At 54.6% G+C, this 24346-nt stretch overlaps 3 protein-coding genes across 3 annotated transcripts; 1 reads left to right on the top strand and 2 right to left on the bottom strand.

Moving 5' to 3' along the window:
• Window positions 1–1169: 1169 nt before the first annotated feature.
• Window positions 1170–8565, bottom strand: DUSP15 (dual specificity phosphatase 15). The gene is made up of 7 exons (XM_040609063.1): window positions 8218–8565; window positions 6484–6517; window positions 4178–4260; window positions 3677–3726; window positions 2954–3028; window positions 2309–2480; window positions 1170–2136 (listed from the first exon to the last, which is right to left on the bottom strand). The coding sequence occupies exons 1-7, from the start codon at window positions 8236–8238 to the stop codon at window positions 1924–1926; spliced, it is 648 nt and encodes a 215-aa protein (XP_040464997.1). The 5' UTR covers window positions 8239–8565; the 3' UTR covers window positions 1170–1923.
• TTLL9 (tubulin tyrosine ligase like 9) lies at window positions 8237–19680 on the top strand. Its single transcript, XM_040608897.1, has 6 exons — window positions 8237–8250; window positions 8370–8691; window positions 10875–11060; window positions 13527–13651; window positions 14493–14551; window positions 18563–19680. The coding sequence occupies exons 1-5, from the start codon at window positions 8237–8239 to the stop codon at window positions 14533–14535; spliced, it is 690 nt and encodes a 229-aa protein (XP_040464831.1). The 3' UTR covers window positions 14536–14551; window positions 18563–19680.
• Window positions 19681–20280: 600 nt separating this feature from the next.
• Window positions 20281–22131, bottom strand: PDRG1 (p53 and DNA damage regulated 1). The gene is made up of 5 exons (XM_040609064.1): window positions 21980–22131; window positions 21647–21722; window positions 21459–21533; window positions 21022–21102; window positions 20281–20692 (listed from the first exon to the last, which is right to left on the bottom strand). Exons 1-5 carry the CDS (start codon window positions 22061–22063, stop codon window positions 20610–20612), a joined length of 399 nt encoding a protein of 132 aa, XP_040464998.1. The 5' UTR covers window positions 22064–22131; the 3' UTR covers window positions 20281–20609.
• Between the last annotated feature and the right edge of the window lie 2215 nt (window positions 22132–24346).

Below are 24346 nucleotides of genomic sequence, written 5' to 3'. Positions count from 1 at the left end.
ATGGGGCACACCATCCATCCTGGGCGCATGGTCCTGGGGCATGGGGCCACCACCCTTCTGGGTTCTGGGAGGGCTAAAGGGTGCCAGAGAGCCCTGGCCTGGGCATGAGGGAGTGGGAAGAGCAGCATGGCAGGAGCTGGGCTGAGAGGGTGACCCCACAGCGGAGAGTGCAGGAGCAGCGGACGACAATGCACCCCTGGCTCCTCTGTGGGCTCAGCATCTATCCAGCGAGGCAGGAGTTGGGCTCCCAGCCTGCTTGGGACACCCCAAGGCAGCCCCCAGCCCAGCAGGCAGGTGCTGGCAGGAGGAACCATGGCCCAGCAGGCAGGTGCTGGCAGGAGGAACCATGGCCCTGCACTCTGTGGTGGTGGAGCAGGAGCGGCTGTGAGGGTCCTGCCAAGGGGCTGCTTGCACAGGAAACCACAGGCTCACAGGAGCGGCAGCAGCACTCTCCAAAATTGCCCTCGCCTAAACCAAAGGGGAGGCTTGGGGCACCAAAACTCGAGCCTGGCATGGTGCAGCAGCCTGGGGGTGTGTGTGTGTATAACGCCATCTCAGCCACCTGTCCCTCCTGCCCCTGCTGCTCTGTGCACCCCTCACGGCGCAGGGGGACTCACACTGCCTAAGCACTGGCACGGTGGGCATAAAGGGACCCTCATGATGCCCAGCAGGATGTTCACCTTCCGCCACAGCTGCCATGCAGGGATAAATGAACAGTTATTAATTACTGGTGGGCATGCCTTGTCACACACTGATGTCTCCTGGAAGCAGCCAGTGCAGAGGCAATCCCTGCTTTCCTGGGAAGTTCCTTCACTCTGGGACCCCTTGCCTGGCACCCCACCACACCACACACTGGAAACCTCCCACATGTAGGCACTTGTCCCTGTCCCTGCCCCTGTCCCTGTCTGGCTCCTGGGGGACACCCTGTCCCATGGGAGAGGGGTGGCAGGGATGAGGGGGACCCCAGAAACACACTCTGGCTCCCAGCAGAGATGCTGATGACCCAGCTGGGCATCCCCAGCATCTTCCACTCCTTCCCCAATCTTCCCTGGGCTGCAGAGAGTGGCTAGAAGCAGCCTCCAGACCCGCCCCATGCCAGGATCTTCCTCCTCAGCATCCTCCTTCCGATTAGGTCATCACAGGGGAGTCAGACCATGCCCCAGGCAGGCCATGGAGAATAGGTGTTTATTACTGGAGGGACATAGAAAGTCTTTAAGCAAAATGGCTTAAGGCTCTGCTTTAGTGAGGTCTGGCCAAGTTAAACACTTTGTTCCCACCTTTTACATATTGTGCCCTGGGATGGGTAGGAATGGGGTGCAATGGACTCCTAAAGCTACAGTGTTCGCTCAGGGCTAGTGCTTGGCTGGACTGGAGCTGGACCCTTGCCTGGGGGCTGGTGCAGTGGCATTACCTGCTGATGCACCCGCGCATCCCTGCTCCGCAGCCACCTCGGCTCTGGGAGCTTGTGCTGCTGGTGGGAAAACCGCTCTGAGGGGAGTGCCAGCTATCCTGCACCCTGTGCACCCTGAGGCCCGTGCAGCAGGTACCTAAGTGCTAAAGCTGCTGCTGGCATCACCTGGGTGCTGGATCCATGGCAGGAAAGACCCCCTTCTGTCACTCTGCCCCAAGCAGGAGCCCACAGTGACCTTGGGGCACAAACCTGCGCCTTTCACCAGGCATCCCCAATATGCTGGATGTGAAAAGGCTGAGCCCACCGAGCGCTGCAAAGCCCGGTGGTGCACATGAATCCCTCCCCGACAGCTGAAAGCCAGGACAGAGGATGGCACACTGACACCCCAGAAGAGAAGAAGGAGCTGGGCTTGGCGTGGCTCCCCTGCACAGTGATGCCCCGGCCCGCTGTGCTGTGGCTCCTTCGTCTCTCCCAGGCTGTTGGGTGATTCTTGTGCTCTCCCTTGGCTGGGGTCACTTCAGACAAGCTGGGATGCAGGAGAACGTCCTCTTCACCCGCAGCAGGAAGGGAGTTGTGCTCCTGATGTCTCTGGCTCTTGGGACCAGTCCTTGCAGAGCTCCCTCTGTCCTGGATGGTCCTCCTCTCCCCACTGGCAGCAAGGCCTTTATTTCTTCCTCGTCGTTGAAAGGGGATGTCCCATACCTCTGCTTCAGGTGCCTGCGGACCTGGGGAAGGAGGGAGAAGCAAACTAAGGTGTCTGTTTCCAAGGGCAGGTCCAAGCCCGCCAGCAAGGGGAGCAGGGAAGCAACCGGATCCCCTGGGGACTCATCCTTGCTCTGGCCCCCGTGGGCAGGCTGAGCTGTGGAGCAGAGCATGGGTGGCAGAGGCTGGTCCCACCTTGCGGGCTGCACCACCGCTGAACTCAGCCAGCTGCTGCCTGAAGCCGGGGTTGGGGTTGGCGACGGGCCGGACGGTTCGGATGGCCTCCAGCACCTCCTGGCAGCTCAGCTCTGTGACAGCCATGACGTAGGCAACAACCACGGTGGTGCTGCGAGAGATGCCAGCAAGGCTGGCAGGGGAAAGGGCAGAAGAGCTGCTGTTGGCAGTGCACCCAGACCCCATGCTCACCCCTTCCTCCACCCCTGTGCTTCAGCTATTTTGGTTCCTCTTCTCTGAGAACTTGCTCTCCGGGAGGCCTGAGCACTTCCAAGGTCCTCTCCATCAGTGCCTATAAATACCCACTCCTCCCCGGGGAAGTGAGAGCAGCGGTTGCTGCCTGGCTGCCTGCCCCAAACCCCACTCTTCCCACTCACTCAGCTGCAGCAAAAAGCTGCCCCGTCTCCAGGGCTGTCTGGATCCCGCTGGGTTTGAGTCACAACCCACAGCCGAGGGTGGATCCTGGGTGGATCCATGGGCATGGAGCCCTCTGGCACAGGCCGGCTTTGATCAGGGGTCTGCAGCCAAAGCATGGGGCCAGGGGCTGGATCTTTCCTCTGCTGTGCTGGGGGGCCATAGCATCAGGCATGGGAACAGAAGTGTTACCAGTGAACGAGGCAGTTCCCTCCGTGCAGGCGACACTGGTGGATAAAACTGATGCATTCCTTGAAGTGCCTCTTGCTAGCAAGAAAAATAAACCAGACAGAACAAGGACTTCAGGGATGGAACAGGATTTTTAGGCTGCAGGCAGAGCAGCGCTGTGCGTTTGAGGATGAAGCACTCATGTAAACTGCCTGTTGCTTTATGGGCACTGCCAGCAGCTGCTGACACCTGAGCAGCTCAGTGCTGTTGTTTCCTAAGGGAAGGTGCAAGGCCAGGTCATGCTGTGCTGGGGACAGGAGTGGGTGCCGCTGTGCAGCTGTGCTGGGGATGTGCGGGGTTGCCCTGGGACTCCTGTGACTTGTGCTGGGGCAGTAGGAGCTTGGCTGCTCACGCCTCCAGCCATGCCAGCGCCCTTGGTCGGCTCCACACCCTCTACCCACTCTCCCCTCTCCAGGCACCTCCTGGGGGTGCTGCAGAGGGGCTGCCCCTGCCTCGCACCAGGGCTGGGACCCACTGTCCAGTGGTTACTGAGCTGGGATGCTGTCAGGGTCCAGAGGTGGCCCCCACACCGGGGCATCATGCTTCCAGCCTGCGGATCACTGTGCTTGAGGAGCTGGAGGCACCACCCCAAGAGTTTGGGATGCCGTGAGCCCTCCCCTGATAGCCCTGCAAAGCCCAGCCCTCCTGCATGCCCTGAGCCAGCCCCAGCCTCCCGGGGGTACTCACATGTTGGCCTCAGGGGTGTCGGGCAGGGGGATGCGGAGGTAGGTAATGTCCTGGAAGACACAAAAGGAAGAGGATAAATTTGGGTGCTGTGGTCGGGGTGTCACACATGCTTGCAGCTGGTCTAGCGGTGCCTTTGCTCCTCGCCCCAGTGCTGCCTGTGGGCTTTGCTTGCCCAGCACAGCATCCCCCTGCATGGGGATGAGGCTGCTCTCTCCCTTGGTGGAGGGGGGGCTGTGGGGGACAGGCAGCTCATGGGAGGGGGTCAGAAACAGGATGAGGCTGGAGAGCTGGAAATTGTTTCCCGTTAGCATTCAAGGCCAGGTTATAGTCACAAGACAGCCAGTTTCCCATGCTGGGGGGGCTGCCCAGCTCCTCTGGGACCACTGACCAGGCAGCGGGGAGTGGTGTACGTGCCATGGGATGCTCAGAGGGGGAAGGAAGATGCTGCAGCGCGGAAGGAGCTGCAGAGATCTACACAGTGGCATTGGGCATGGGACCTACCTGCAGCAAGGGCTGGGGAGATTCATGGATCGAAACAATGTGGGTGATCTTGTTCCGGCTTAGCTGCTCCAGGTCCTTGGCATCTAAAGGATAAAACTAGATATTAGTATATTCTTGTTTCTTATCCTTCTCTTCCCACAAGCGCATCTTCTGTGCTTCTGCAGACGTGCAAAGCCGTGCTCCAGAGGAACAGCTGCTTTGCACATGCTGCATGCAGCGGCACAGACATGGGCAAAGGCACCCTGGAAATCTGGAATGTGAGTCCCAGGACATCAAACCAGAGACTTCCTCCCTGTGAAAGCACTTGATCTTGCTGCTCATGCTGGGGTAAGCATTCATACCTGCATGGAAAACCTCCCTCCTATGTAAGCAGGCAGCTTCACGCCTGTCTGTTACCCATCCCCACTTTGGGGAGGAGACGTGTGCTCTGCCTGCACCTCCCTTGTGCAAACACGCATGTAGCAATGGGACTTGCTGCAGCCTGAAGGATCTGCTTCATCTTGTGAACTATGAAAGTAGAGCTTGCAGTGATTTGTATCAGTCTTGAGTTTGGCTCACGCTGCCTCTGCGCCTCTTTAGCACCTGAGGAATCTGCAGAAAACACTTGAACAGTGACTTAGAGCACTCTGTGTGTATTGTCTCTGTGGTTGCATGCACAAAACCCGTGTATCCTTAGCTGTGACCTGCTCCTCACTAATGCTTCAGCATCCCTGGCTGTGATCCTGATCACTGGTCCAGCACCATGGTTGTTATGCTGGGAGGAGAGCGTGCTCGTCTTGCTGGCTGAGCAGCTTCGTAGCCATCTCCCTTTCATGCCATGACCAGAGGATGCTGCACAAGCTGCTGGAGAGGAGAAGTAACATTTTCCCATCTCATCCCTTTGGGTTTCTAAACTTCAACGTGGTGTAAAACCTTGGCTCAGGAATCTAGACCATGATGTGCTAATGGCATGATGTGAATTTTAATAGGGGAGAATCTCAAGAGAGACGCTCTGCAGGCGAGCTGTGCGCTGTGCCTGTGGGGAGGGACCCTTGTGGGGACTTGCACAGCACCCGCCACCTTTCCACCCACCTTGGGCAGGCAGAGAGGTGACAATTAGTGACACTCGTGTCAAGGCTTACAGCAGCTGGAAAAGCTTTCCGTTGGAGAAAACATCTCTGTGAGCAGTCAGAGATTAACGTAGCAGGCCTGAAATCTCTGTTGTCACCCTGGATTGCTTGGTAAAGCGATGCTGGGGTGGCATCAGGCCAAGACCCCACATCAGTGGTAACTCGCAGGAACCCTTGCGGTGAACCTGGGAGCTGGGTGTCCTTGCACCTCTGCTCCCAGCAAGTCATAGCACCCCAGTCCCCGCTAAGGTGCTCCATGGGATGCAGGGAGCACAGGGCTACCTCAGCCAGGGCTGCCACTCAGGCTCTAATAACATTTTCATAGCAATTCACACGTGTGATTTTAAACCTTCTCTGCTTCTTTGGAAACAAGTTGCCAAAAGAGCCATTAAGGAGGCAGGAGCACTAATAAATGCTGGTTTGTCATGGCAGGTGCCAGTACTTGGTCATGAATTGTGCCCCGATAATGAAAACCCCTTAAAATAGTGAATTGGTATGAGGAGTGACTCTGCCTCTGGGAGGAATTCCCTCCTGAGGATGGGCAGCCCCCTCCTGCATCTCCTAAAGCAGTGGAACTGGGCTGCATCACCTTAAGCTGCCCCAGTCCTCCTCCCTTGTGCTGGTGTGGCACTACCAGCTCCTCTGCTCCTGGCACAGGATCCATGCCAGCTCGAGCCCATGGCACAGCCCACTGTGGCAGGTAAAAGCCCACAGGACTTGGAGGGGTTTAAAGCAAATCCTGGCTTGCCCTGTGCTGCCCCACATGCTCCCGTCCCCTCCCAGCGTGCCCAGCTCACTGCCTTGTGCAGGTGAAGGAGGACAGCTGCAATGGCTTCCTGGTCCTGGCCAGCAGTGTCATGCTGGGATGCCAGGGTGTCAAGTAGGGATCTCGCTGGCACTGCTAGGACCTCTTCACGGTGAGGACATGGCCCCCTCAGCTCCTCCCCCCGTGCATCCTGAGAGAGCTCAGGGCAGCCATTAAATAAGGAAACCAAAGCAAAGGCAGAGGGTTTCTGCTTTGCGCTTCCCCCGGTGCCTCCACTCTCGCTGCTGCCAACACCAGCCAAGCGGCAGAGCAGAGCACGTGGTGGGCGCTGGCAGGGTGGCAGGCAGCGTCTGCAGGCAGGGAAGCACGAACGCAAGCAAGCCCAGCTCCCCAGCTGGAGGACATCTCTGTGGTGGCAGGATTCCGCTTACCGATGAAGTTGCCAAGGTAGAGGCCGGGAAGAATCTGCAAGACACAAGGGAAAGCAGCAGCGTGAGCAGGAACCTTATGCCGTGGTACCCACCATGCCAGGACCCCCTGTGGTAAGCAGTGATCTTTGGCTGGAAAGGCCAAAGTTCTGCCATTAACGTGACCACCACCAGCCCCAGGGCAGGAGTGGTGGTGCAGCTGGTCCTCAGCGCTCCTGGGGCTGCTGCTGCTCTGGCACCCAGCACACAGGGCTGAATGTAGCCCTGGCACCCCAACTTGTGCAACTGCCCAGCGCTGCACCCTCATGGGCGCTGGGAGTTGGCCATGGCTTTTTTATTGCTCCTCTTGCTTATTATTAATAAATCATTTGTCAGGGCTTATTATCTGAGCTCAGCAAGCTGCAACACCTCTGTACAGCCTTGCACTATACCCACGACCTGCAGAAGTCCTGCTGCCCAAGGGATAGGGAAGCAACAGGCATCGAGAAGCCTGGGAGAGATGCAGTCGTTGTCGCCACCCCCTTCACCAAGCTCTGCTGCTGCCCTTGCTCTGTGCTGCAGGGAACCCGTTTCTAACAGCCCAGGAACAGATTGCTTTGGACACTGTATCTTCCTTTTATTTTCCTTGTAAAATTCCACTTCTCATGATATAATCACTTGACAATGCCTCTGTTAATAGCACTGCAGAAAGATGCAGAAGCAGTATAACTTGCATCCCTTCTCACCCAGAGCTATTCTATATTTTCCCAGGCTCTCCAGGCTGTTCACACCCGTGTCCAGCCAGCTTCTCCCTGCTGTGATTTTTGGTGCCCAGGACCTGGGCAGGCAGAGGTAATTTCCACCTGTACAGCTGGGCTCACACCTCACTGCCCACATTTGGAAACGTTTCTCTTGGTTGAACAGCTTAAAAGGTGTTGTTTTTTTTTTTAATAATTCCTAAGATTTCCTAAGATCAACTTTCCATTGACAAGGCGCCTTTAACTTGCAGCTGCAGCACTGAGAGGAGTGGGCAGGAGAATGCCAGTTAGCAAGGGCAGCTCCCAAGGGCAGGACACTGAGCCATGAATAATGGCATGTTCCCGTCCCCAGCACCCTTCTGACCCACATCTTGCTGGAGAAAACAGGGCAGTGCAGACCCATCTGTGGCACCAGGTGCTCCCCCAGATAATGCGTGGTTATGGCGGGGGGGGGGGGAATATTTAAGGCTTAGGACCTGGAGATTCTTGCAGGGAGATTCATCCGTTCAGCTGTGACAGGGAGAAGCTCAAACAACCCGAAGTAGAGCCGGTCCCCTCTGCCCAGGGATGCTGAGCCCCATGCACAGCCCGGCCCTGCTGAGCAGGGGATGCGGGACCACTGGGCTCGGGGTCACACAGGGCTCCCAGCATGCGCTTGGGAGCTGGTGCCTTGGGTTTATAGGCGTTGGGAAAGGTTCCCTCCTCCCTCGGAGGGGCTCTCTGTCACCCCTGCCTTCGCACCCCCCGGGTGGCTGTTGGGATGAGCCCTGGCTGCCGCCTGGTGCCACGTCCCTGCCTGCTTTTCCTCCGATTGTGCTCTGCAGGCAGGTAAACACACTGCCCGACCGCCGAGCCTGGGGCCCGACCCAGTGCCGGCAGGTGAAATGCCGCTTGGCACGGCAGAGCGAGCCACCAAGCAAGTGTCCCCCGCCTCCGGCACCGGGACATGCCGCCCTGGCATGGCTGGCCCTGCAGAGCAGCCGCCTCAGCGCCCCATTACCTGGCTCATGCCGTTTCCCATGGCCGGCAGCGAGTGCTGCAGGGGAGACGGGGGCCAGGTGTCCTTGTCCCCAATGCTGCCGTCCTCCCCGTCCCCAGGCGCAGCTGCAGTCCCCGCTCTGGACGCTCCCCGCTCGGGTTTCCGTCATGAAGAGCGTGGCCCCCGCGGGATCGCTGCCCGTGGCGGGTGGGCTTGCTCCCAGCGCAGCAAGGCCGAGCTGGTGGCAGCTGTGCCGGAGCAGAGGGAAGCTCGGCCGCCGTCCTCTGCGGCTCCTGCCAAGGCCTTTCCCTGGGTGCTCCGGCACTGCCGCGCACTGGCTGCTGCTCTCGCCGGGAGCAGACAAAGGAGGAGAAACTCCCCCTCTGCGCCGTGGCGTGGGAGCATGGGGGCCGCGCTGGCTGCTGCCTGTCGCCGCTGCACAAGGCCGCAGTGTTGGGAGAAGAACAAAACCTTTGTCCTGCTCCATCAAGGAAGGTCTGTGCGGCCACGCGGTGAAGCTCCTGGCGGCATGCCCACTGCTGCCTGCACCGTGCCCACCGCTGCCTGCACGGTGCCCACCCCTGCCTGTGCTGTGCCCACCCCTGCCTGCACTATGCCCACCCCTGCCTGTGCTGCCTGTGCCGTGCCCACCCCTGCCTGCACTGTGCCCACCTCTGCATGCATGGTGCCCACCCCTGCCTGTGCTGCCTGTGCCGTGCCCACCCCTGTGTGCACCGTGCCCACCCCTGCCTGTGCCATGCCCACCCCTGCCTGCAATATGCCCACCCCTGCCTGTGCTGCCTGTGCCATGCCCACCCCTGCGTGCATGGTGCCCACCCCTGCCTGTGCCGTGCCCACCCCTGCGTGCACGGTGCCCACCCCTGCCTGTGCTGCCTGTGCCATGCCCACCACTGGCTGTGCCCACCGCAGGGTGTGCGAGACCCCAGCCCATGGCCCTGGGCTGCTGTGGGCAGGCAGCGGTGCCCACCTGCAGGCAGGTGATGTCTGCCCTGCCCGGGGGGGTTGTGGGGGCTCTCGAGGGGCTGCAGGGCAGCTGGATCGGGCAGTGCCAGCAGGTACCATCACGGGGGTCTGTGAGGGTGCACCCGCTGCCTGTTACCCCCTGCTCCCCCCCCCCTCCCTGCCCCAAGCGATATCCTGGGCTGGATTTTAGGAGGTTTTAGACCCATTCGCTGCCCCGGCCCGCCCCCCGCCCCAGCAGCCGTGCATACCTCGCTGGGGGGCTCACGGGAGCAGGGAAGTGCTGGACCCCGTCCCTGCCCAGCAGCAGGGTCAGGGACCACCTGAGCCCCCCACCTCACCCAGGAAGGGCTCCCAGGCTGCCTGCAGGGACTGCAGCCCCCTGCCTGCTGCATGGCCCCCACCTGCCCAGCGTGGGGGGAGGTGGCTCCCGGGTGTCACAGGGGTAGGGGACAGCTCCCAAACCCTACCCTTGTGGGGTGCCACGCCACGGCCCCCCGTGCAGGGTGGGGGGACATGAGGTGGGGGACTTGGGGGCACCGAGAGGGGATGGGAGCACATGGGGCGGGGGGGGGGGGGAGGCTGGAACTCCCATGGGCACAAAGGCGGGGGGTTGCTGAGGTGACAGGGCTGGAGCCCAGGGGGGCAGGTCGGGGGGGTCAGACCGCAGGGGCGGGGTGGAGGTGGGCAGGGAGGGGTGGTGAGCTGGGGTGGGTGGGTGGGCAGGGGCGGTGTTCCAGTGCGCCGAGCGCCCCCTGCTGGACAGCAGTGCGGTTGCCATGGGGACGGGCGCGGCCTGGTGGCCCCAAAGCCCAGGCCCAGGTGCAGGTTAATGTTCAGGTTGAGGCCCAGGTTGAGGCCCAGGCCACCAGCAGGGCAGCGTGGAGGCGGCAGCTGCAGTGAAAGGTTGGCAGGTTGCAACAGCCCAGAGTGGGGCATCCGGTGGGTGCACATGCTGTGTCACACCCCCGAGGCAGCATGTTAACCCCCAGGTGCTCCCTGTGCAGGTGAGGGCGAGCACAGCACCCGCAGGGCCTCCTGCACCAGTGCCCCGCCTGTGGCTGCGTGTGCTGGGTGCTGTGCCGTGCCTTGGCCATGCGCTGTATTCTGTCTGCCCAGCTAAAGGAGTTTTTGCCTTAAAACCACCTGAGGGTGGTGCATTGCGAGAGGGCCTCTGACATGGCTGTGTTTTGGGGAGTCTTGTTTGTATGTGTGGGCAGGTTTAGTTGCAACAGGTAAAACTCTTCCTGCCCTGTCCTCTCCAGGGCATTATTTCCACTGCAGCACGGTGGCTGAGTGGGGTGCATTCCCGCCCTGAGCCTTCATGCCCATCAGCTGTGGCACGAACAGAGGCTGAGGGTGGTTTGTAATGCTGGGCTGTACGCTGCCTGCAGAATCAGTGTGGGCAGCGCTGATCAGTGCTGCCTGTCCTGGTGAGGAGGGTGCTGACTACAGAAGAAATGGTAGAATGCGGATTGTCTGTTCTAGCTCCCTGTGTTCATGCAGAGAAAATTGAAATCTAGCCTTCTCCTCCACGGTGAAAAAGCAGTTCTCAATGGTATCTGTATTTTTTTGTCTTTTTTCTCCTCAGAGTATGTAGTGTAGTTGATCCCCAGAAACTTCTTAGGGGCAATTAAAGTGAGTCAGACTGTGGGAGAATTTGTTGTGCTGAACCTTGTATTTCTCTTTCTACCCAGCTGAGTCAGAGGAACTGGTTAGTGAAGAGTCTGAAGACATTTCGGAAGCAGTTAGAAAGTGAAGCAGGAAAGCTTGAGACAACAAAATATGCCTTTATTCCAAAGACCTTCAAAATGCCTTCAGAGTACCATTTGTTTGTGGAAGAGTTTAGCAAGAATCCTGGCATCGCTTGCATTATGAAACCCGTAAGTACGTGCTCTCCCAAGGAAAGTGAGACAGAGATGAATGGATGCTTTCGTTCTGCAGAGGGGGAAGAAAATATGCAGGAAATCCACAGGAAGAATTGGGCAGAGCAAGGTGGCTAGGAGCAGCAGTGCTCCTGGCCAGTTTCCTGATCAACACGTACTACCAAAACACTTCTTGTGTAACAATTCATTTCAGCAATTAAAAGACAGCTCAGTTTATTTTTAGAGCCAAAGTTAACTCAGTAGTGAAGGTATAAAGTGCAGAGTTCTTGTATGGAGGAACAGATTGTGCTCCCTGGGGTTCTTACTGTGGGGTTATGGCTGAGTTCATGCTCTACAGTCTTTCAGTTTGGTGCAGGTGTGCAAGAAGGTGGATGTGTGTGCAGGGCAGCTGTCTAATTGGGCTTCAGGTGAAGCAGCATTCTGGGGCAGCCCCTAAAGATGGAGCTATGAAAACATCTGTTTGGTTTTAGGGAAATCCCACCAGGTTAGATGTCAGCTGGTGTAAGTCCAGCCAATTTACTGAATGGATGGACTTCCATCCTGAGAATGTGAAGAGATTACCGGAGACACCACAAGCAGCCTGGAATGCAAGTTGAGGCGGATTTGTTTGGCATTAGCTTTTCCCTGCCCTGTGGTTAGAGACCTGAAGGGTAGCCTCACGCTCTGAATCACATTTCTGCCCCTCCCCGCCTCGCCCCCCCCACCCCGCCCCAAACCTGAGGCTGTGCTGAACACAGCAGCTTCCACTTCAGCCAGTGTCCTGGGGACCAAGGAAATATTGTGTTTCCTTTAGAAATCACAACAATACAACGTGATGCTGAAAAATGCCTTGCTTCTGCCAGATGATTCAAGCCATTTAACATCATGAGTATCGTGCTGTGGTGCCTAATTAAAAATACACCCATCTGTGAGACCTGCAAGCGAGCAGTCACTTTGCTTTGCGCAGCAGGTCTCGCGAGGAGGCTGGGACAGGAGGATTCGCCTTACCCTGCAAGTCAGGCCTGTCGGTAAGGGCACACTTGTGAGAAGTGAATGAGAGGTAATTATGCAAACTAACGTGAATTACAGCCAGGAGGATAGCAGCTAGTGATTATCTAACTCTACAAATGGGGATGTGTTAATTGGCAACAAAAAACCTTATATTAAGCTGATTTTATGCCCACAACCTCAATTAACATGGTAAATAACCAGAACACAGTAAACAAGGGTATATGAAAAACTGTGATTACTGAAATTATACCAACAACTTAAATGAAATAGTTTGTGGCTGACCTCAAAACTCACAGACAAGTAAAAATAAACTCCATGTTACTCCTTCTGTTGGTCTGTGCTCTTGAGCAGCCCTGGTTTGTGATGTCTCAGGTTGCCTACTCCCACACTCAGATGCAGTAGTAGGTCAGGACGTGCACAGTGCCATATCGTGGGGCTGCAGGAGTCTGGGCCTCCTTTGGAAGGTGCCCTGGGGAGCCTTGCTTCTTGGGTGGCTTATCTGGGCCAGTTGTCACCCCCTTTTCATACATCATGCAGCCTAGGCTGTCTTCAGGATTTTTCTGCTCTTGCTTGCTATGGTTCTATGACATCTTTCACGACTTCCCTGTTTAATTAAGTTCTGTAATGTATACAAATTTAAAATGTGACTCAACAAAATCCCCAGCAACATATGTTGTGTTACTTATATTTCTGCAAGCATGTGACAGAGTTTGTTTATTCGGTACTGTGGAACTTCCCCATGGGCTGCCTGCCTGCTCTGCCCTTTCCTCCAGAAATCCTCCTAACAGTTACAAATCTGAGTTTTTTTTCACTAGAGAGCTGTTGTTGGAACCCCCTGCCCCCATAGCCTTAAATAAACGTGCTTGCATACAAAGAGATGATGAATCAGGTTATGCAAGGCTTCTACACTGAAATTCTGGGAAACCACAGGAAATGCTAACATTAAGGGCAGTAGCTCTGCTCTTCCATCTGTAGGTTGGCAGGTCACAAGGTGAAGGAATTTGCCTGTTCTGAAAACTGAAGGATATCATTGATTGAAGAAGGTGAGAACGACTCTCTGCCTCCTCTTTGGGGAGTACCCAACAGACATTTTGTTCTTTTGCTCTTACTTCATCCTCCTCCTGCTGGTGACTTGTTCTGTTCTCCCGTGCCTGTCTCGTGCAATACTCCTTCACCATTCCCCAGGGCAACAACAAAGTTTTTTACGGGGGATTTTCCCACATGGTCAGATACTTTGTCTGGGATCTGACTTTGTACACTTTGTGTACAGTTTTATATACAAACTTCTGACCTTAGGCACATTAACATTAGGCAGCAACATCAGCAACTGGGTTGTATCAGACATTTCTCTGTGGTTGAATGTTTGACTTGAGTTTATGTTCGAGTGACATGTGTAAGTGCAAACTGCCATTACTATTTCAGAAATGTATTTCCTTGCCTTAATATCCAGTTGTTTCTTTCCTCTGCTCCCAGAACATCCCACTGGAGGCCTGGTTATCCATTGGAGGTGGATCTCCTCGCTTTTCTAATACACAATTTAGTTTGAATAGCAGAGATGATCACTGTATCTTACCTGTCTGTGTGTGCCATAAAGAAGGGTAAGAAAAGGATGGTACAATTCTACTACTTGATATTAGATGCATCAGATAAACCTTGTCCCTTCTGACTCCTGCAAACACCTACAGGATTCGGGTGTCCTGTCACGGTCACCCTGTCTCCCTCCAGTCTTTTTTCATTGGAAAACTGGTGTCACCAGATCACTAGAAATGTCAGTGTTGACAGATCAGCTTGGACTGAAGTTGAAATGTCATTCCTGGTTTTATTGTTAGTGGTTGAATTTTGGCAGCCTTTCTTCTTCCTTAGCTTCACAGAACGTAAAGACAGGGTGATTCATGGGAAAGAACTATTTGATTTCCTATGTGTCACACTTGCTACTGTATTGAGTTTGGTAGATTTCATTTGATTAACACATCTTCCCAAAAGGTATCCCACCTCACTTTGATGGCTTAGGAGACAGAAAAATCCATCACTTCTGTCCATGAAAGTTCATCAGAGTTCATGCTTGCTCTGAATGATCAAAAGCCTTTCCAGACTGGGGGTACAGCAAGCTGCCTTGGGTGAGAGTGCGCAGAGGTTTGGAGACACGGTGACATGAAGAGCTCCATGCCAGCCACAGGGTACAGTACTAGCTCAGGGCAGTCACTCTTTCATTTTCTAGATATCCGTCTTGATTACTTCTGATTTTTTTTTTCCTGCAATTTTTAGTGAGATGCAATCATGCAGTGTTGGATTTAAGCTCAGATTGCTGAAGCCTTTGATTACAGACAGGGAAGACAATTAATTAGTATTGGGGCAGAAGAGGAACGTTTAGAGAGAGAATTCCATATTTGCTTGTTCAGTGTCTGTCTGTCTTTGATCCTTATCTCTACTTTATTCCAGATGTTCATCTCACACATGTGGCAGTGCAAAAGACTGCACCTGATTATGATCCTGGGAAGGTGAGGGTTATGTACTGTCTGCAGACTGTTCCCCTGCTGCCTGCTGTTGGGGCTGTCCTGGCAGATGCAGACAAAGCTGACCTCATCCTGCCAGCTGCCACACTGCGGACGTGTGCTGCTGCCACTTCGCTGTGCTGCCTTGTCTCCTGTTACCCATCAATGTGATTTCATTGATAGCAGCTTTCAGAGAGAGGCTGGGAAAGTGGCTTTAATGTCACTTTGCAGCTGTCTGCACATCTATAAGGCTGTTCTTTTTGACTTTAAACCTAGTAACTTTCTGGTTAGCGCTCTTCTGAGATGTATGTGTCAGAGCTTAGCCCTTTGCTTCTAAAACCTCAGCGGTACAGCAAGGTTGATATTGCTGCACACAACCGTCACTATTAAGCTTCCTCAAGAGGTGGCAGCTGAGAGAAGGAGAGGGAAGGAGGGGGAAAAAATTTAAATGAGCTGTCAGATTCCTCGTGAATCCGAGGTGAGGGTCAATGTTTGAGAGTAATGGAGGATGCTGTTGAACTGATTTTATGGTCTGTTGCCTTCTATAAATCTCTCTTGTCTGTAGGGAAAGGAGAGTCTTTGCAAGTACCCTGATAGAAGATGTTGATTGCTCTTAGGGATCTTCTGGTGGGGACCTGGGGACTTTTCCCCCTATAGCTGTACAGTAGTCCAGCCTGAAGAGTTTAACTGCATTGTGGTTGGTGGCCCCTATCTTCTGGTCTCTGGCTTTTTACTAAGAATTCTTGCTGGGCTGTGGAGACCATAAGGTCATGACTGAAAAACAATCATGTGGACTAAATGTGTGGTCATCTGTTGGGAATGGCTTCATATAATTGTGTTTGGATGTCTCAAGGCTGCATGTAGGTGACTGAGCAGCTCGGACAGAACTTGGCTGCCAAGCGTGGGGCAGGGTGGGTGTAACTTTTCTTTGTGGATATGGATAACACTTTCATCCACAGCCTCCAGAGTGTGCAGAAGGTGATTAATAGTGACAAACATTGCTTTGAGCTCCACAGCTAGGACATCCTGATCCATCAGGATCTGAAACTGTAGTAGTGTTAATAAACATACAAGGGGTTATAGCATCAGGTCAGCTGCTTTCCCTGGGACAGGGGCATCTCATGATGCTTCTGCATCTCGTAGGTAGGTGCTTGCAAGCTGGCTGAGGGTGACCCACTGAGGGGAAAGGCAAGTGTAGAGAGGTTTGAACTGTTCTACACGAAGGCAGCTGATGTCTGGAAGGATAGTGCTGGTTTTGCTCAGAGTATCAAGGTTTATTACCTGGGTGCAGCACCACGTAGGTGCTGTAGGATCTCTAGCCCTGTGTTGTGAAACTGCCAATTTGGCTTTTTCTGGAATATGTTCCCCTCCAAGTATCAGCATATCACAAGTACCACAGCACTTGCCAGAGGTGGAGGGTTACTATCATCTTTTGTCTTACAGCAGTGCCCCATCAGCACTGACAAACCTCCAGCCAGTGCCAGTCGGCTGCCAGCACTAAACATAACCCATGTCTGTGGTACACTGGCTAAAAGGCAGACCCCGGCTGAAGGAGGTCCCTCCTGCTAATTGCGGAGAAAAATACTCCACAGGAGTTGAGGATATTAAAAAAATAACCAACAACACAACCCACATAAAAAAACCAAACCACTTTTAAACCTAATTTGACTCTAGATATTTATTTTTAAATACAGATTTTCTTATTGGCTAAGTAAAAATATGTATCATTAAAATTCAGCTGAAATTCTTAGAATTTTATCTGCCACATACGCAACTGAAGTATTGCAACAGCAGGAAGCCAAAAGTGCAACTGACTTGTCATTACAGGAGTTGAGAAAAACAGAAACAGCAAATAGCACTTCAGAAATGACAAGCAAATAGGAGTATTATTCTTTCAACCTTAATCATGTAAAGTGCAAGCAGTACCATAGGTAAGGAAGTTTCCCTTAGATAGGATTTGATGGTGCTCTTCTACAAAATGTCTTCTCTAATTTTTTTTTTTTTTTAAACTCTTCCCTCTAACGAGACATGGTAGCTGGTATACCTGTTACATCCCTGTGTCCTGGCAGCTTCAGTCCAACATTTCACGTGGTCCCACTGGGGACAACTTTATTTCACATAAGCAAATAAATGCAGCTCAGCTGTGGTCCTGGGTAGCTCTAACTTGCAGAATCTACTCTGTTCATAGCCTCAAACCAAATCACCAGGCTTAGGCAGCCTGCACATAAAGAGCTGGAGTAACTTCAGTTGGTCAGGAAACAAATGAATCGGAATGAAGTCCTCAATGTCATCACAGCACACGGATAGCGCTGCGGTGCTCTTGTAGGAGAGCTTTTTGAATACTGTGTTGTGCTAGGAAACTGTTCGCAGGAGACATCCACATTCTGCCACTAAAAAAGGGTTAATGCTCATTCCGTGAATTCTCCTCAACATTTACTGCTTTAGCTAGACTTTGGTTTTCACTTATATGTCTTTCTGGAAGCTGGAGGGATTTTTTTCTGTAGTACCATTGAGAACAGGAATAGAAACTTTGCAATAAGCTCAGAATGTTCTTTGGCTCAGCACATGGGAGAGAGATTTAGGGTTGGATTTCCGATTGCTTCACACTTACTCCTGCCTGCTAGCAGGGTAATGATTTTGTGGACAGGCGTTTAGATGAACCATTGGCAAAATTGCCTGTTTCTCCCCAATTTACTGTTGTTGTACCTCCTCAGCTGGCTTCTAGAGGTAAATGATTCACTTTCCTTCACTGCCAGTAGCAAGAAAGAGCGTAAGCTCGTGTCATCTTCTCAAAGACATACTTCATATTGTGGACAGGCAGAGCAGGTGGGCAAAGATGTTTATTACCATCTAAGGGGTTTTATTAAATCGCTTGGAATGGTGGTCTGGTTCCATGTATTTCTTGGCAACTGATTGTAATATTCTAACCTTTATAGCGATTAAATGATAAATTTCCAGGAACAGAGCAAACCAAGCAAGTGTGCTGCCACTTCAGAGTGGGAAACAAAGCAGCACAGGGCTGCAGGAAGAACGAGTCCATATCAGAGCTGGGACTTGCACAAGAGCTCTCTTTCAGAGGCCCTTCTGCATTGTGCCTCCCACACTCACGGCTTCTGGAGCACTCTGTTCCAAGCAGCTTGTCTTGCAGCATTTTGTGATTGACTTTACAACTGTGCTAAGATATTAATAGTAGAAAGATGTCCGTGGCTTTCAGCTGTTCAACTTTGTCGCTGATTGTCTGGGAGTTTATTCCTGCGTGCAGACAGATAATTGTCATTGCTCAGGTACTTCAGTACATACATTTGACATTGTAGGCTGACAGGGAGGGGGAAATGGAGGCTTTGACCTGATAGGGAACAACAGACCTGCCAGCAGAGGGGAGGCCTGGGTACTCTGGTGAATGACAGCATCGTGGCACACACATTTAGGTGAGTGCTCATCCAGTGCTGGCAGGGTGCCCTCCTCATGTCCATCTGCACATCAGCAAGAGGACAGCATACACCTTTCACTCAGGATCAAAAGAACACGAATGGGTGTGTGAGCCCTTACAGGATTAAGAGACCAGAAGCAGCAAAAGCTTTCCAAAAGTGGATGTAAGTGACCAGGCTGCAGAAGTGCCATTGAAAACAAGCATGTGAATGCAATGGCAACGGTTTTGTTCCTAGTCCTGCTTTTCAAGTGTTAAAGTCACAGCAAAGTTTGTCACATGCCAGCTTTGCTGCAAAACCCTCTCTGCAGTCACTGTGGTGACTGTTTACTGGGCACTTTTCTGAAGCTAGTTGAGTATTTTACTGCTGGGAAGTAGTACTTGGATTATGGAGCTTACTTCTGAGAGGCTGACATGCATTGTTACTCGGTTTTGCAGTATGCAGCACAGTGTGCCTACAATCTTCTCTGGCTCTAGCTTCTAATTAACAAAACACGATAGCAGCTTCACCTGAAAGTAGGACATTCCCTTACCTCTACAGGAAGAGATTGCGATGATGTGTAACTCCCCTTCTAACATTTTCATTGCAGGCTGCTACAATGACAGGAAGAAACAGCTTCTCAGGAATCTTTCTGCACAGCAAAGTGTAATGCTGATCCCAAGCTCTATATGGGAGAGATGACCACGGATGAAGCTCACTCTTCCTCCTGTCAGGCAGTACCAGTTCCCACTTCTCTCTGGTTACTGCTGGTTCAGCACCAGACATTGGCCTTCTTGCTTCTGAAGGTTTCCCAGCTTGGAAACTGCAGTGAGAGATTTCATAATGGCTGACACAAGACACAAGGGATGCTGGCTTCTCAGCTGTCCATCTGCACTCGCAGAGCTTAGTTCTGCACTGTGTAAGAAAATAAAGGGGCCAAACATTTTGCACAGCAAAACAAAGCTTTTGGAGAAGGCAGGGACCTAATCCTTCTACTGCTACTACTATGGAAACATGTCAGAGCAGAAAACCTGTTGCCACGATACTGTAAAAATAACCTCACCATCACGTTAGAGACGTTGACTGGCTGTACTACAGAGGTTATGTAAGAGTGCGGCTCTAACGCAGGGGCTTGGCACCGTGTACTGCTGCTCACTTCCAGAAGAGATGCAATTTTCTGAAAAAGCCGCAGGCAAGACAGTTCTGGTGATAAGTCCGTGTTATTTTTAATCTGTGTATCTGAAACTTAAGCCTGAAGTGGATGGCCCTGCTTCTTGCAGAGGTACATTCAGAGTACATGGTGTTAGCTACAGAATTTTAAAACTTAGATCAAGCAATGCTAGTTGGCTTTTTAGATTTAAAGAAATCACACTTCAGTCTTAAGGAGTCAGAAACAGGATATTTTTTGGAATTCTGCATAATTTGAAGTCTGTGTGGAACTGGACAAGGCAGCACAGGGCTGCCTGGAGAAGGCACCTCTGACCTGTTAGCTGGAAGGCATTCAGGGAGCCAGGAAAATGGTGGTGCTGTGTTTAAAGTTCCACACAGCTGTGCAGAAGGGAAGAGAGCAAGGAATCAGGCCCAGCTCTGTGTTAGGCATGCAAGGTTTGACAGAATGGGCGAGCTGCCTCAAAAGCCAGAGAAAGAAGGTCGACTGCTGTGTTTAAAGTTTTCAAATTCTATCCAGAATTATCTTTACAGAGGTTCAAAAAATAAAGGGCTTGGCTGGACCCAAACACTTTCCTGTACACAGAAAAAAAAACCCAAACACTTACTGGAGTCCATTACTAATTATTATTAATTTTTTTTCCAACTTCTTATGGTCTTAACAAAGTTGTGCTGGGGTAGCAAGTTCAGACTGAAGGAGGTAGTGTAGAAGACAAATTTTAAAACCTTTGAAGAAACTATTACTAGTTAAATCAATTGTCCTTTTACTACAAAACAGGCTCAGTGAGTATTCCTCCTCGGCCCTCTTCAGGCTGTTTTAAATACACATACATTTTATCCCTTCATCTAGTTTTGAAACCCTTGTTTCTGTGGTGTCTTGCCTTTCAACTTAACAGTAGAACATGTTTTCCCAGCAAGACTGAAAGGATGCTACCACCTCCTGTCCCTCCCTACACATCTTTAAAGGGATTCCTGACATGCCTCAGATGTACAGCTTTGCTTTGTTTTAATACCACAGGCGCACAGAACTCCTCTTCTGTGCTTTGGGCACACTGTGGATTCCCAGTTCCTCCTACTCTTGTTCCTGACATGACAATGAACCAGCTCTGAAGCCAAACTCCAGAAGCGCTTGCATAAAACAAACAAGAAACACACACGGAGTTAGGAATGTCCTGCTGCTCTAATTTTAATAATCCCACTTCCACCCCAGCCATGGGCATTTATTTGCCTGGTGCTGTGTCCTAGCCCGTGCCTTGGCACAGTTCTGCCACCCGGGCTGCAGCAAGGAGCAGGAAAGGGTTTGTGATCCAAGGAAACTGCAGCGTCGTAGCTGAGGAGCCAAACACTTCCCAGCACCTGCCAGGGACCTCACCCGGGGTGGGCCCCGGGCACACTGATGTCCTCCTGCAAACCCCAAAGGCTGCAGCTATTGCAGCGTGAGCTCCATGAGCAACAGCCTAAAGAAGCGCTGTGGCGATGGCACGGCCACCTCAGCCCTCCAGGATGCGATTGATGAGCTTCATTTCCTCAGCTGTCATGGGGTTCAGGTTAAATCCCTTCAGCTCAGCTTTACCTGAGAGAACACACAGAAAAATCAGGATTTTGCTACAAAATATGTGAAACAGTCCGCATTAAACTCTAGCGGGGCTGCAGGGAGGGCAGGGACAGTCCCAGAAGCTGCTGTGGCTGTGGGGTCACCCTGGCGTGATGTGGAGCCTGTTTAGGGTGACAGCTGTGCACCAGGAGCCATACAACACTGCTGGAGCAGGGAAGGCATTGCAAAGCCAGTGGGAAAGCAGCTGCAGGAGCACACAGAACTCAGGAGTTTCTGGACCCTCCTGACATGCAATGTCTGCTCCCAGATACCAAGAAGTATCTGGGAACAAGAACACAAGTGTTTACCTTGAGCTTCAAAGAGGCGGTTGACCTTCACACGCAGCTCTTTCCGGAGATTGTTTATCTCCTCATCCAGATGTTCCTGGTCTGAGACAAGCGGGACAGGAGTGAGGAGGACTGCAGGCTCTGGGGTGAAGTCTGAGTCTCCCACAGGACACTAGGCACAGGAGCCCAGGCCAGGGGGTGAGAGAGGGCTCTTCCCCAGCTACCTTGGGGTCCCACCTTGCCCTCCGCTGCCCATGGGACTGAGCCCCAGGCTGCTTCATGCCCGAATCTGCTTCCCATGGCACTGCCTGGGACAGCTGAGTGATGGCCAGAATCAGTTTGTGGCTGCTATTGAGAGGTTTCGGGCACTTGGAAGCTAGACAGAATACTGTTTGGTTTTGTAAAACCTTATCGTTAAGAGCGCACGTCGGCAGAGCCTTCGGGGCAGCCTGCCTTACCCTTCTGCAGCATCTCCTTGGTCTGTGCTTTTGGGAGCTCGATGAACATGTTCCCGAAGCAGACCATGGCCTTGCCTGGGGGAGAGGAGGGAAAGGAAAGGGCTTTGTCACGGCAGCTTTTCTCCCCGGGCACTGCCATCCCTCCGGCTCAGCGCCGGCTGAGGCGGCACCGAGGAGCCCAGCCCCACCGTCAGGCTCCGGGTCCTTCTGCAGCGCCCGCAAGGCCTCGCGGTTCCGGTTCCGCTTCACGTCCAGGTCCACGATCTGCAGCGGGAGAGAGGCTGTCGGTGGGGCCGGGGCCGAGACTGGGGGCCGGGGCCCGGGGCTGTGGGCCGGGGCCCGGGGCTGTGGGCCGGGGCCGGGACTGGGGGCCGGGGCCGGGACTGGGGGCCGGGGCCGGGACTGGGGGCCGGGGCCGGGACTGGGGGTTGCGGCCGGGACTGGGGGCTGGGGGCTGTGGCCGCGGCCGGGGGCGAGAGGGCCGCCGGGGCCACCGCGAGCGACGCCGGGCCGGGCCGTACCTGCTGCCGTGCCGCCAGCACGTCCTCGGCCAGCTCCTCCACCTCGGCCAGGTAGCGCAGCACGAAGGCCGGGTCCCGCGCCATGGCGGGGCCGGAGTCTGGCCGCCGCTCGGGGCCGGGGCCGGTCCGGTGCCGCTCGGGGCCGGGCGCAGCCGCAGCCGCGCAGGCGGGTTCCGCGGCGGGAGGGGCCCCGTGGAAGCAGCGTCCCCTGGCGGCCGCCCCCGGGATCGCGGCCCCGCGCGGGGCATCGGGAAGCCACGGGAGTGGGGGCGAGGCCGCTCTGGAAACACGCGTGGCCGGGCTCGTGGGAGGGAGGCGAGAGCAGGCGGGAGCAGGCGGGCGGCAGCGCGAGGGGCAGCGATCACCGGGGCCCGGGAGGGCTCCGTGCCCGCGGGGACTCGCCGCCCGGCGGCAGGACGGGGCGCTGGCTGCGCCGAGTGGTGCTGAGCCCCGGCGGCGCGGGGAGCCAGCCCCAGCCCCACAGCCAGAGCCAGCCCCATCGCCAGCCCCGCTTCCCGCAGCCCGGAGAGCCCCCCCCCACACCCCTCCCGTGAATTATTTATCCCTGGCCGTATCCCACCCCCTCTCCCTGCTCCCCCCAGCACCGCGCCACTCTCGGCCCTTCCTCGATGCCGGGCACTGCTGCCATGCAGCTGGGCTCCCTGCAGCATCAGGTCGCCTTTCTGTCCCCTTCCCCGCCCCAGAACAGAATAAAAAGCACTAAACGCGCTGCGGGATTGGCTCAGATTCCATTTCATGCAGCTGGGTCGCTCGTCCCGAGCTCAGCAGAGGGGGGCTGCTGTCCCCGGGGGGGAGCCGGCTGCAGTCCCGGTGGTCACCCTCAGCCAGCCCCGATGCCCCCCAGTCTGCGCCGGGCAGAGACCAGCCCTGGGGATGCTCGGAGCAGCCACAAGGCTCTGCCAGGGTACCACATCCATCCTCTGCCCTGAGTGATCCTGCCCATGGGCAGGGGGAAATACTGCACCTCAGAATGGCTTTTACCCCCCACTTCCCACCCCAGCCAGCCCATGAGCAAGAGGAGATGGAGAAGCAGTGTGGGAGGTGCAGGGAAACCCAGCGCTGGTGGCAGAGACGGGCAGACCCTCACCGTGTGAGCTCTGTGGTGGGAGAGGGGCCCCAGGGTCCCCCAGGGCCAGTGGCTAACAGGGGATGTGGGTTTTGTGTCCCCTGTCCCTGCTCTGGACAAAACCCCAGAGCAGCGCTGCTCCTCCCTGTGAAACTGCCCGGCTCCCGGCTCAGAGCCACTGGCCCTGCTGCTCCTCCAGTGCAGGCACCTCACGGGTGCTGGTTCTGCACCTGTTGCTTGCTGGTACAACGTGCCACACGCTTTCCTGGGGTTCTGCATTCTCAAATTGCCCAGAAAATGTTGACCATCCTTCAGCGTGGCAGTGCCCAGCCAGCCCCGAGTTGTAACCTCCAGCTCGCACGGTGCTGCCGGCTCCTGCCTGCTGCGGCTCCGGCCATGCCATTTCCCTACCCAGGGAATGTGGTGCCGGACAGTCATGGAGAAGCGCTTCTCATCGACTGGCACCTCGGAGCCCTGAGGCCAGGGTGGAGGGTACTGCCTTGGCACCAGCCCCCCAGCTCCTCCCTGCTCTGGGGACCGCTGCCTGCTCTGCTGCTGTCACCAAGTGGGTGCTGACCCTCAGCAGCAGCTCTCGGCTTTCTGAACGTAGCCCTGTCCCCATGCAGCTGATGCTGCCTCCCTGGCAATGCCATTCAGTGCTGCGTGATGACAGCGATGCTGTTGCTTCCCCATTGATGGTGGAGGGACCTTGGTGTCTTGGATTGGTGCTTTCACGGGAGGGAGCCCTGACAACCTGCCCAAGGCACTGAGCGTGGGCTGGGGGACAGGAAAAGCACCAGTTGGGTTGGGGAGACCTGGCCTGCTGGCTCATGCCCTTCACAGGACGCATCTTAGCAAGAAATTCCCCAAAGGGTGCATGGTGACACCCCCTCCAAGTGCTGTGGCACCTCTGGGCTGCTGGAGATGGGAGTGGCTGCACGGGGACCACAGGGGACAGCAACGGAGGGAGTCAGGCAGTGGCTGGCTGGTGGTCACCACAGTTCTGTGGGCAAATAATCCCTTAAGGGAGATTACCCAGATCAGAAGATTACTGGCCCTAATCCCATAAGGTCATTTGTTACAGCTAACTGGGGAGACCTCCTCCGTCTGCGGCAGCATGTGCTAAAATAAGGCGGCTTCCAGGGGAGCAGTGGAAGTGAGTACTAATGCACAGCATCCTGGCTGTGCTGGGGGTGATTCACACTCAGGTTGGATTTTTTCCTGACATCAACCAAAAGAGGCAGCGGGATTGGGGCTGGATGCCAGTGCTGGAAAATGCT

Source organism: Falco naumanni, chromosome 10 (genome assembly GCF_017639655.2).
Source record: "Falco naumanni isolate bFalNau1 chromosome 10, bFalNau1.pat, whole genome shotgun sequence".
Taxonomy (NCBI): Eukaryota; Metazoa; Chordata; class Aves; order Falconiformes; family Falconidae; genus Falco; species Falco naumanni.
Note: the sequence above shows the minus strand (reverse complement) of the source record. Positions and strands in the feature narration are given on the sequence as shown.